The sequence below is a fragment of the Orbicella franksi genome, chromosome 7, assembly GCF_964199315.1.
Source record: "Orbicella franksi chromosome 7, jaOrbFran1.1, whole genome shotgun sequence".
NCBI classification, from domain to species: Eukaryota; Metazoa; Cnidaria; class Anthozoa; order Scleractinia; family Merulinidae; genus Orbicella; species Orbicella franksi.
Window position 1 is genome coordinate 19,641,325 of NC_138151.1, and position 12,500 is coordinate 19,653,824.

A 12,500-nucleotide genomic window follows, 5' to 3' on the forward strand; every position below is an offset into this window, starting at 1 on the left:
AGCCGATTGATTTGAATTTCCAAGACGATCTTTTGTCTTCACTTTCTTGCCAGCTTTCATCTCATCGGTCGTCATTGTGCGAAGGTGCAATGACGATTGATGAAATTTCTTTTGCCGTCAAGAATATGAACACAAACAAATCTCCCGGGCCCGACGGTTTAACCGTTGAATTTTATCGTAAGTTTTGGGATGTCTTATCACCTCACTTAGTTTGTGTTTATAATGCTTGTTTTGAGGCTGGCGAGATGTATGACAAGTAATACTCACGTGATCTTTAAAAAGGGAGATCGGAAAACTCTTAAAAATTGGAGACCGTTTTCCCTTGTCAATGTTGATTACAAAATTTGTTCCAAAGCTATTTCTGTTCGACACTCTAAAGTCTTGGAATTCATTGTCGATCCTGACCAAACATGTTCTGTTTCTGGGCGGAAAATTTCGTCGAACCTTCATACTCTCAGATATTCTAGATTACATTGATCGGACTGGTGAAACTGGCATTTTAGTAAGTCTTGATCAGGAGAAGGCCTTCGATCGTGTTAATCGTACTTCTCTACAGAATCTTTTAACTCGTTTTGGATTTGGTGCCTCTTTTTGTCACTGGATCGATGCTTTTTATAATGGCGCTAATATGCGCGTGATCGTTGATGAACGTCTTACAGAGCCGATCCCTTTGTCTCGTGGAGTCTGCCAGGGAGATTCCCTCTCCCCGATGTTATATATTCTTTGCGTTGAAACTCTCGCGTGTAAAATTCGTTCGTGCTCTGGAATCGAAGGCTTTCTCCTGCCTGGTGCTAAAAGGCCTCAATGTAAAGTAGGGGTTTATGCTGATGACACGACTAGTCTAGTTAAAAGTGTTCATTCTCTTGAAGCTCTTTTATTGTAATCAGAATTTGTGAGCGGGGATCTGGGGCCAAACTTAATGTCTCTAAAACGGAGGCCATGTGTCTGGGTGCGTGGCGTTCACGCACTGATCAACCATTTGGCCTCACGTTGGTCTCAAAAATGAAAATCTTAGGAGTTGTCTTCGGACAAGCTGCAGAATCTGACAATTGGCAACCTAAACTTAAAAAGTTAGAAAATCATCGTAATTTATGGAAATCCCGTTCTTATCTCTCGTAGGTAAATCTTTGATTGTAAATGCATCAGGTATTAGTAAACTCTTATATCTTGCTTCTATTCTTTCTTTTCCTAAATGGGTTGCTACTGAAGTTATTAATTTAGTCTGGCCTTTCCTTTGGGGATGCCGAATTGAAACTACTTCGGCAGTCGTGTTATCAGTCTTTTCTGACGGGGGGTGGGGGGTGGGCTGGGTATAATTAATTTTAAGATAAAAGCGGATGCTTTAAAGTAGGCATCTATTATATGTAATTGTTTCAATGCCGATTCAAAGTCTTTTTACCTCACTAAGTATTTTTTTTGGTGCCAAGCTATCTTCTTTTCGATCGGAGTGGAGTTTCCTTCGAGATAACTCCTCTCCGAGCGCGCAATCTCTAACGCTTTTATGTGCGAATTGTCTTTCTGTTTTGACCAGTCTTCGCAAGATTCTATCCTGCCAAGACTGGCGTGATTTTGTTTTTACTTCTAAAAATTGCTATTCTATCCTCAAGGAAAAATCGTCCTCGCTTGTTATTCACCGTTATTGGGTTTCTTTTTTAATTATTGGTTTTAATTTGGATCGGCATTGGTCTCTTGTTCGTGACGGCTTTTGTGAGAATTTCAAGAATGTTCTCTTGTGGCTAATTATTCTGCGTGCGGCTAAAGTTCGTGACTCCACGAAAAATTGGGGTTACATTAACTCTGACCGCTGCGCGTCGTGCTCTCGAAAAGAAACAATCGATCACTGTTTCCTTAATTGTTCTCGCGTGAAGGCTGTTTGGTCACACTTCTCGCCTATTTTGTCTTGTCTTCTTGGTGCGACTTTCCTTCCTAAAGGCTGGTTTCCATATGATCGCAGACGATCGCAGACGATCGCAGGCGATCGCAGAGCCGACTGTTGCATACATTTCGGACAGCGGAACTGTCAAAATTACACGCGTGTTGTGCTGGCGGGAAATCGCAGCAAACAATATGGCGGACGGCGAGGAGGAAATTTTGCTGCAAACAAATTTATTTCTTCTTTTAGTCAACCTATTTTGAAATTCTCTTGGCACTGCATCTCGCCCCGATCGAGAAGGTAGCGTTTTCAATCGCTTCAGATAACGACCATACGCAGTTCTTATGTTGCGGAATTTGACCTCCGCCTCAGCCGCCGATAAATTAAATTTCTCCCCGATTTTTTCCCAGCAGTTAGCCTCTTCGTTTTTGTCTTTGAAATCTTTACTGTTACGGTGGTAAACCCAATGATATCGCGCAACTTCCTCCATAAATTTCTCGTTACTAACGTTACCTTGTTCAACGCCAGCCATGTTTACAACAAACAAGCGGTTGCTTTGTTGCAAAGAAGCGTTGAATCATGGGTCAGAATTCAAAATATTATGGGATACGTTTCGACCGCAGATCGCAGAACTTTGGTTTCCATATGATCGCACGATCGCAATTGATCGCAGACGATCGCAGACGATCGCAGACGATCGCAGAAGTGTGTTTCCATATGATCGCAGACGATCGCAGACGATCGCAGAACTTTTTGCGATCTGCGATCCGCGATCCGCGATCGGCTGCGATCATATGGAAACCAGCCTTTTGTTTTCTTTTTTCAATGGCTACTCGTGGATGCTAGAAATGCCTTCTTGGCCAGATTCGTAACCAAAACAGTTCTCTACGGAATTTGGAAATTTCGAAATAAACCTACCTTTCATAATGGAAACGAAGATTCCCGAGCTGTTATTGGTTTTATTAAAACTGATATTCGTAAACGAATTTCCTTAGATCGTTTTTGTTTGTCCAATTCGAATTTTGCGTCCGCCTGGGAATCTTCACTTTGCTTTGTTTGTGACTCCTCTTATCATGTTTTCTTATAGTTTAACATATTCAAAATCCGTTCGCGAACTGCTTCGGTCGTTGCCTGTTCATAGGCTCCATTGTTGGGGCCTTTGATTGGTCTCCTCAGGGACCCCCTTGGGAGATATGTTATAGGAAACAACTCCGGATTTTGTTTATTGTATAATATAGTGTATTTATAGCGTTTTCCTAGTTAAATATTATGTTATCCCAGATAAATTGTGATCGTAATAGTCCAATATTATGTTTTCCCAGTTAAATTATGATCGCAACAGCTTAATGCATTCAGTGGAAATCTTGATTATTTCTCGTAACATCATGATGGACAATGAACATTTTTGAACATTTCTTGTAATCTCCTAGATATTTATATTGATACATAGCTTTATGAGAGGGGTCAACCCCACGTGCCTTGCACTTTTTATCATGTATCTTAGCAGTTTATTCAGAATAAACTCATTTCAAAAATTAAAATCAAGGCTTGTGAGCTACTTTCTCCGATATTTGCCTTGCAAAAAAGGACTTAGACTGTGATGATATGAGGGACCTGGGGTTTTCCGTTAGCTACAAGTCGGTTTAATGCATATCGTGGAAATCCACGATAACGATATTATTTCCTTTCCCAGTTTTCCATCAACAAAACTAGGACACGAATCAAAATGAACGAAGACCAAGACTTTTGTTTTTGTGGAAGCTCTGAAAAGAGCCGCTTGGAATGTCTTAACAATGGGGTGTGTTAATTTCTTTCTTGAATTTTTCTTTGGAGGCGTTTCTCCATCTTATTTACGTGGCTTCTGAATTCATGGAAGGCTTGCAATGTACGCTGCAAGTCTGCTGTGGCCAAAACAAGACTATCTCGAAGAACGTCTGGCAATGCCTCATGTTGTTCTTTGAAGGTCTTGAGTCTGTCGAGGCGTTCGTCTCGAATGTAGGATAGTAACGGTCGTCCAAACGGTGCATCTAAAAGCACAAATGTCTCTGTTGCTGATCAGCCGATCGCTGAACAAACGCAACGCCATGAAAGGAGGAACTTTTTCTTTTAATAAGTTTTAGATTTTACTAGATTGAGACTGCTGATAGAGGTCATTGAGTGTGCAAGCTTTCAATATAACTATCTTTGTGAACGTTTTTGTTTTTCACGCAGTTTGAGTGCGTTAGCATTGCGATTTCAACATTCACGCTTTCGGGCATTGCGTAATTTTTTCGGGCAAGAAGTTCACCGCCCCTCCCCACCCACCTCCCCCCCAAGTCCGAAGGTGCCCGCACGCCTATGATCACAAATTAACTCGATGCCAGAGTAGAGAGTTTTCTTGCATAAACTTTATTCAAAAGCTTACGCGTACAACTAGTGCGAGCAGATCTTACCCATTCACAGCGCGAAATTTGAAGTTCTGTTTTCGACCCTGAAAAACTCACGCCACTAGACTTCCAATAAGTCGAGCCGACATCCAGCGAGACGTGTCGTGACGACTCGACTCGGCTCGAGTCGAGTCACCGACTTTTACTGTCCTCCCTCATTACCGTACGGTATTTTACGCTAAGTCCCTTTGCCACTAGACTTGCGATAAGTCGAGTCGACTTTTAGCGAGACGACTCGCCTCGAGTTGCCGCCTCTCTCATTACTGTACTATACACTAAGTCCCTCGCCACTAGACTTTCAGTCATGATAGGTCCAGTCGACTTTTAGCGAGACGAGTCGTGACGAGTCGACTCGACTCGACTCGAGTCAGCGACTTTCACTACCCTCCCCCGCAACTGAACTGTATTTTAAGTCTCTCGCCACTAGACTTCCGATAAGTCGAGTCGATATACATAACTCTCGCCACTAGACTTAACGCTACGTTTCTCGCCACTAGACATCCGATAAGTCCAGTCGACTTTTAAAAGTTAATGACTCGAGTCGAGTCACCGACTTTTACTATCCTGCCTCATAACCGTATTGTATTTTACACTAAGTCTCTCGCCTTTGGACTTCCAATAAGTCGAGTCGACTTTTAGCGAGACAAGACGTGACGACTCGAGTCGAGTCGCCTATTACCGTACCCTTCTTTATAGAAACTTGCTGTATTTTACCGACACTGTCTCTAGGAATAGACTTACGGAAAGTGGAGTCGATACCATTCTTAGATGACTCGACTCTATGCGGGTACATTGGACAACCCTCGTAAATTCAGCAAAGAAAAGGAGAAAAAGTGCCGTTGTTGCTATTGGGTTCTTGGGGAAAAAAAAGCAGAATAAGAGATGGCATTGCGGAGGGAAGAGATCGAAATGAGAAAACAAGAGGAGATGAGAGGTTCTCAGCAGACAACAAGGCAGGAGGAAATGTTAAGGATGATTCAGCAACAGCAAGAAGATCGAGGATCAGCTGAAGTAGCAAAGAAATCAAACCTAACAGCTGCAATTTATGCAGTCCATGTTGAACCAACAGCAACAGCAATCACAGGCTCTTCTAAGCCTTATTGAGAGGTTGGCTCCCAAGGAAAATCACCAACAGTTGCTCAAAGTCTTGGCACTTATTAGTACCGTTGAAAATATTCATTATTGTGTTTTTTTATTCCATTTCTGTGCAAGCTGTTGTTAAAAAGTCTTGAGTTAAAATGACGTAAGAATTCATAGACAGTGGCTTGGCGAAGTCTATATATTATATTTTATGGTTTTTCTAATCAAGATTCAGTGGGCAAACACAATCTCTAACTGGAAAGGATTTTTGCATTTGAACCCCACTGTGGCAGTCAACAGTTTTTTCCATTATCAGTTAGTTTCACTATTGATACTATAGTATTTACATCTTATATTTTCTTTTCCTTTTTTTCATTTCCTGGCTATTTTCGAAATTCATCTGAAGTAATCCCAGAGGCTTGGAGGGTCAAGTCAAAAAATCTGAAGTCTGATTACCATAGAGACATGTAAGAGCATTTCTTAGGAGTGCACATACAACATATGTTTTACCAACGCTACTTAAGCAAATTTTGAAATTCTTTTTAAAATCAAGGAATTTGAAATAGTTTAAAATATCGCCAAAGAGGCATTCGAATGACACTGGAACAAGGCTTATAGAATCATTGAACATGTTCATCTGGGGAGTGAGAGCTGCTTCTTGGAATGGTCCTTGGAGGTGCACTCGAAGAGGATACGCAGGATCTCTATAATTATGTACACATAGGTTGACCCCCGGTGGAAAATGGAAAATGCTCCAAGTCTTGTAAGAGTCCAGATTCTGCTAGCATTCCAGCATCATGTCTCTTTCCCTCTAGAAAGATATTAGAACATTAAATTTTCTTTTCGTCACGTATAGATTAAAGAAAGATTGCAATCTATGAGTCTGGCAATGGGGCGCACAGTCCCAGTTCCCGGGTTGTCACGTCGCCGCGAAAACGTCTGTATCTTAAGGTGGCTGGTACCAGTTTTCTCGCGCAGGGAGTGGATCACCATCGTGCGTCACGCGTGAGAAACACGCACGATAGAGGCGCGAGATTTAAAACCCGAAAGAGCAAAACAAATATGGCGGCGCGCGGCTTTTTTCGCGCAAGGTGACTTCTGTACTGTTGGAGACGAAATTCGCATATAAAGGAGGCTTTACCTGCTAGAACAACTTGAGTCAATTCTGTGTATTTAAGAAAAATTGTTTCGGGAATCCAATGTTTCCCAAATATCAAAGGAAACTCGATCGATCGTGCAGCCACCGAGAGCATATAAAGGACTCGTAAAACATAGCAAATCAACCCAGAATTTGTGTAAAAATCCTACAAAGTAACCCCAGAAGGTTGTCTTTAACGACAACTACAACTGTAAATGATGTTTTAGCAGAAAACGACAGCAAACAAAACAAAACGCCTGTTCGGAGCCCGCTCGCCCGCGCGGGCACACGAAGCAGTCAGCGGTAGTCAAAACAGCTCATAAGCAACTGCTTATCTTATAAAGTGTGAATTTTTGAATACGTGTCTACGCGCGTGGGAATAACTGAACTCGCGAAGGCTTTTACATGAAAGCAAGCCCAGTGACCCCCTCTTTTTATTGTTTTAATATGATATTATTATTGAGAGAAAGCCTCAGAAAAAAAAATAAAAAAATTCTACGCAAGGAAATTTACACTTTGTTCAAATCGTCGTTTTTCCAAGTTTACATGAGATCGGCTCCGTAAAATTGTTTTAAAATTGTTGTGCATTTTCATTTTCAGATGCCAAAAGTTATTGATTAAAAAAAACTTGTGGTCACCGGGTTAATTTTTTAGTTGTTAGTGACATAAGCGAAAAATCAGGTCTGGAAAGTCCTTTTGGAATGTTGCCATGGTAACTGCTGACGACAAAATAGCAGCTGTTTTAGTTCAAGTATAAATTGTATAATCCAGACCTACAAAAATATTACAGTGGCCTTGGTCTGCCTTTTTGTTTTATTCTTACAAAGTTACGAGCCGTCAAAAACCTGAAAACTGGTACGAGCCACCTTAAGCTCCCTACTTTCTTGCAACTACCCGAGACGAAATGGCGGGAAATGTGGTGAAAAGGCATTTAATATGTTTTGATTTTCAAAACACTCAAAAGACGTTTCCTAGAACAGATGTTTTCTGCACTCTCAGCGGTCTTTTTGTTTGGCTGGGTTTTCGTTTGCTTTTTGTTCGTTTGGCTGTTCATTTTTTTTGTTCATTTCTTTCCCTTTGTTTTGTGGCCAAATTGTGCGTATTTGAGAGAACGTGAGGTACGACGGTCAATTTTTAAAATTTCTTTTTCAAAAGTCGACGCCCTGTTACATGTTCTGTTTAGGATATCTCTTACAGTTATAGACAAACTAAATGAATCTAAATTCTTACGAGATTCGTAGGTTGAATATGAAGTCGTCTTTTTCAATCGAATTTTCCTACTGTACAGACAGCTGAAGACAGACGGCAAAAGACGGAATAGGTTCGATCGCTAGCCACTGTTCAAGAAAGGATCCCGCGCGCACTTGTAGACGCGACTCGCGTACTCGAGAGATCAGCGGAAATCAAGCCTGAAAACAGAAATTAAATTAGACTGATTTCAGATATTTTAATTTCTAATTTTTATACAACCCTTGCGCCCGTTTGGCTGGTCATTTCTCTGCCGTTCATTCAGATTTTTATTGTCTTTTTTTCAGGGGACATCGGTCTCTCATTTAAACTCCTTGTAAAGTTTCGAAATGTATTAAAACATTGCGAGGGCCGAAGGTCTTTATCTTCTTTGATGGTAAAATATTACAAAAGACATCCCCACAGCATTTGAGGTTTTCCTTCACTTTGAAACGGTACGAAACAAAAACAAATTCCACGCAAGGCGCGTGTAACATCCACGGAAGAACTGGGTGCCATGTTTAAAAATAGCTTAAGAGTGATTACGTTTGGCATAAGGCCTGCCTTGATCTTCTTTTGTTCTTATCTCAAACAGGTGTAGTTAACCACTGAGATAATTGTTATTATAAAGTTTCCTCCCATGTGAGGAAAAAACTGTTACAGTCATTGTAAGTAGCAAAACGATCTTGCTGTCGGCCTCATACCTTGTTGTGCTCAATGTGTATTTCTTTTCTTTCAGTTATAACATCAAACGTGCTACTCAATGGCCAACTAGAAACTCACACTATTGATCAGGCGAGGACAATATTTGATGTGAATACGTTTGTTGTGATAAAGCTGATAAAGGCTATTCTTCCTTTAATGAAGAAGCAGCGAGATGGTCGACTCGTTGTTGTAAGTAACCAGGCTGGGATATTGGGAATTCCTTTCCACGCTATCTACTGTGCATCGAAATTTGCCGTCGAAGGATTTATGGAATGTATCGCCCCAGAATGCTTGGCATTTAATATCTAGTAAGTCAACGTGCGTTTGGTGTACTGAATCATGTATAGTAGTGGAAAATTCTCGTTTTCTTACTTTGCCATTTACAGTAAATTTCACTCAACTGGAAATCTAGGGCTGCCTTTTGTTTGCCAGTATATACTTGTTACGATTTCAACCTCTGATAAGGAATCTCTGGTTTTCTGATTGGTCCAGTGAATCTCATTTCTTAACTTACATACCTTAGTTAAATTAACTTTAGTTCAGGAAGTGTCGTTTTGCTTCTCTTGGCGGGAAACAAAAAGTCTCCTCTAAAAAATGGCTGCAAAAAGCTAAGGTGCCAAGTAAGGTTTACCACTTTGGTGCGTCTTTTCAAGGGAAGAACTAAGACAAATTTCATAGTTTTTGATCGATTTTCAAATCGAAACAAATCTCCTAAAGAACTCTATAGAACTCGTATAGTAAGGTTTGTTCACTTGTGGTTTCGTTTAACTCCAGCAGTGAACAGGGTGCCAAAAATTTTGCCGGTTTTTCCTGACGCATTATTTCGTTTAGATAAAACTGAACTGTTCACCTCATCCAGTCAAATAATAAAGCAATTTTTGGCCCTTGTTGGATATGGAGTAATTATCGCAATCACGACGCATAAGCGTCTCGTTTGCAACCAATTAGACTGTGGGATATATAATGTTACAAGTTTGTAATGTCTGTTGTCGTCCATTTATTACTGAGTGCATGCTAATGCATCTTTTTCCTAGTTGCTCCATTATCGAAACAAGTATGATCAAAGGTGAAGAAAAGACAGCCCAAACTCTTCAAGTTTCAATCCGCTCTAAAATGGAAAATGCTGATGACGACACTAAAAAGTACCAAGATTCCTTCCCTGGGAAAATGAGACGAAAGGGATCTGTGAAAAAACTTGATTTAGGAAGAGTAACTGAACTCATACGAGACGCTATAGTTGAAGAGAGACCTCATCTTCGATATCAATTAAATAAGTCTTCAAAGGATGCTGCCAGGGAGAAATGGACTGATGTACATGGAGACTCAAATATGTTTGACTCTGCTGAACAATATTTGTGCGTTGAAACGGAGCGTCTGCGAGAAGCTTTGGATAATATTAACAGCGCTGAAACAAAGATGTAACTGACCAGTGTTTAGATGTGCTATTGTATAGGCTCTACAACGCCAATGACTTACTAGGCTGAAAATAGTTTCCTAAACTTTGGATCAGTCACGCTTTTTCGTTCGTGATTATTCTCTTGTTGAAGGTGATCTGTTCGATTACCACGACAACTCAAATATACAGAGTTCTTTCTCTACTCAGTCTGAACTGAATCTAAGTTTAAATTGGACCTTACCAAAATCGTACAAACTCGGGACTCGAAAAGACTATATCTTCGATGGTACATTGGACAAAACTGAATAACAATCTGTTAACTGCTCCTTGTATTTGCCTCGCTGCATGGAAGAAGTCAGCTACATTGTTAATTGTGCGCTTTTAAAAGTCATAATAGTCTATAAGATTCAAACTTTGGCCGGCCACCGTACCTCGCCGATTTTTAGTGAAATTTGGCATGCAGTCTTGTTGTAGGGTCGTATCTACCAATTTTTTTTAAGCGATGAAGACATGGATGGTTGCAATTCGCCATCTTTGGTTTCGGGGAGTGAGAAACTTGTCCTTTGCAGTTTTTAGGACCCGCGGAATACCTTTAATTTCAGCTTTTAATCGAAGATTTTGAGTGAGGATTGTGCTTTATCCAGTAGCAGATAAATCTGCGCTCACCGACAAACACATAACAAGAACACATCGCCTATACATACCAACTACAATTCTGGTCAAAAGTCTTAGGACACTTTACACTTTTGCCAACATATGGTCTTTCTATCCACCTCCCCCTCCCCACCCCCTCTTCTTTGTTTATGGTGATTCATCCAAAGTAGGCCCACTATTCCAACATTGGCTGTTGTTGTTGTTTTTTTTTTGGGGGGGGGGGCGGGGTTGTTCAGCAAATTAAATAATGACTTCCCACCTCAAAATAATGCGTCACCAGTTGGCATTTTGTCAAGTGTTTCAAGGACTTTTGGCCAGGATTTTCCGAATGAGACTTTTCAAAAAGACACTATATTATTTAGCAACATCTCTTTGCTATTGAGCCTCTCAATCAATCAATCAGTCAATCAAATGAAATCTTCAGTAAGTACAATAGTATAAAATCTAAATACAAATTTTACATTAATTAAAAACTATCATATACTGTTTTACAAGATTGCCGAGTGAGAATCCGACGATTCAAACACGCGATTGATTTACGTCTTGAATTTCGCAATTGAGTTAATCTTTCTGATGTTTTCAGGTAATGAATAAATAAAGCACCGCAGTAACTGAAACTACATTTCAAATAATTAGTACGCGGCCTGGGCAACGTTAATTTACCGAAAGAATTACGCATATCATAGTCTATGCCTCGTTCGTTGAATAGGTCCTGCAGGTACTTACACTGGAGCTAACTCATTAAGGGATTTAAACATCATTACAGCTTTTTAGTGCAGAGTGCACTACTGGGATGGTTTTGGGGGTTGCCTGCCGCTAAGGCACTAATTTGCTATGGCGCTTAAGTGTAAACTTTAATGTTTCTTTAATAACGTTAAATAAAGCATTCATTCATTCATTTTAATTAATTCATTTCATTAATTTAATTCATTTCAATTAATTAATTAGTCTAGAGGCACGGAAGTGGTGGGGGTGGGATGTGAAAGGTGCATGTTGGTGTAAGTTCGGTTTGAACGTCGCAAAGCTATGTATTTGTTTCAGGTAATCCCTTACTCTCAATGTGGTTCTATTCTCTTTAGAACAAAACCAATTTGCTCTAAACGCATGCTCAAATTAGTTAGCGTTCGTGTCTTCTATATTAGGTGGAGGATACATCGCACAGGGAACAACGAACAAATGTTGAGTGGTTTTCCTTACGGTGGTACTCAACATGTAAGACACGTGCGTTCTAGCATCGTTAGTGTTATTCACCATGTTTCCACGCGGTATTTTATATTTAAAACGATGAGAAGTCAAAGACTACTGCAAGGCTGATACAACGTGGTATATTTAAAATAATAGGTCCGCAGTGCGTACATGTGTGGTTTACAAGTTGTACTTGTAATTAGGACGAAACTGAATTATCATGAAAAAAATGAAAGGCACTACTAAGATTTTCAACTCAAACGGTCAGCGATCGATAGCAGGTGAAAATATGAGGTATTTTAGAGAATAGGGTGCTATTACAGAGAATCACAAAGTGTGCTCCTGTGGGGTTTCCAATTATTTAGTTTTATTGTACTAGTAGTTAGGATATGGTAAATGAAATGCTGCTGTATTGTACATGTAAATGTATTTGCTAATTTGGGAGTAATTGAAACTTATTGCTTCAGCTTATAACTAAAAAGATTAATAGGCCTTGAAAAATATATCCCAAAACAAACTTTAAAAAAAAACAAACAAACAAACAAACAAGAAATATTAATTTTTCTTAAGGGTTTAGCTCACTATTTGTGAAAGTCGGCAAAATCAGCAAAACATTAACTGATTCATTGTACTATACATTCATTGTATTATTTCCTGCTGCAAAGCAAGCCCTTTAAAATGTACGCAATCGGTTAATTGGAGAGCATTTGCCATTTTTTGTGTTAGCTGATGAGATGAGATATTTGTTACTGGAGTGTAGGTATCTTTCAATAAATCAATCAATCAATCAGCCAATCATTCAATCAATCAGTCAAT

General features: G+C 39.9%; 2 protein-coding genes across 2 annotated transcripts in view; both read left to right on the top strand.

Annotated features, from left to right (window-relative positions):
• Positions 1-8,499, top strand: part of LOC145492452 (52 kDa repressor of the inhibitor of the protein kinase-like) — a 10,153-nt gene extending 1,654 nt beyond the window's left edge. Inside the window, exon 3 of the mRNA XM_081471902.1 lies at positions 1-8,499. This exon is cut by the window's left edge and continues 1,052 nt beyond it. The gene's annotated coding sequence lies outside the window, so the exon portion shown is untranslated.
• The window catches only part of LOC145492390 (retinol dehydrogenase 8-like), a 23,119-nt gene that overhangs the window by 10,185 nt on the left and 434 nt on the right, over positions 1-12,500 (top strand). Inside the window, exons 2-3 of the mRNA XM_081471838.1 lie at positions 8,484-8,757; positions 9,484-12,500. The exon at positions 9,484-12,500 is cut by the window's right edge and continues 434 nt beyond it. Coding sequence (XP_081327964.1) covers positions 8,484-8,757; positions 9,484-9,871 — 662 coding nt within the window. The 3' untranslated portion in view covers positions 9,872-12,500. The remainder of the gene's footprint in view (positions 1-8,483; positions 8,758-9,483) is intronic.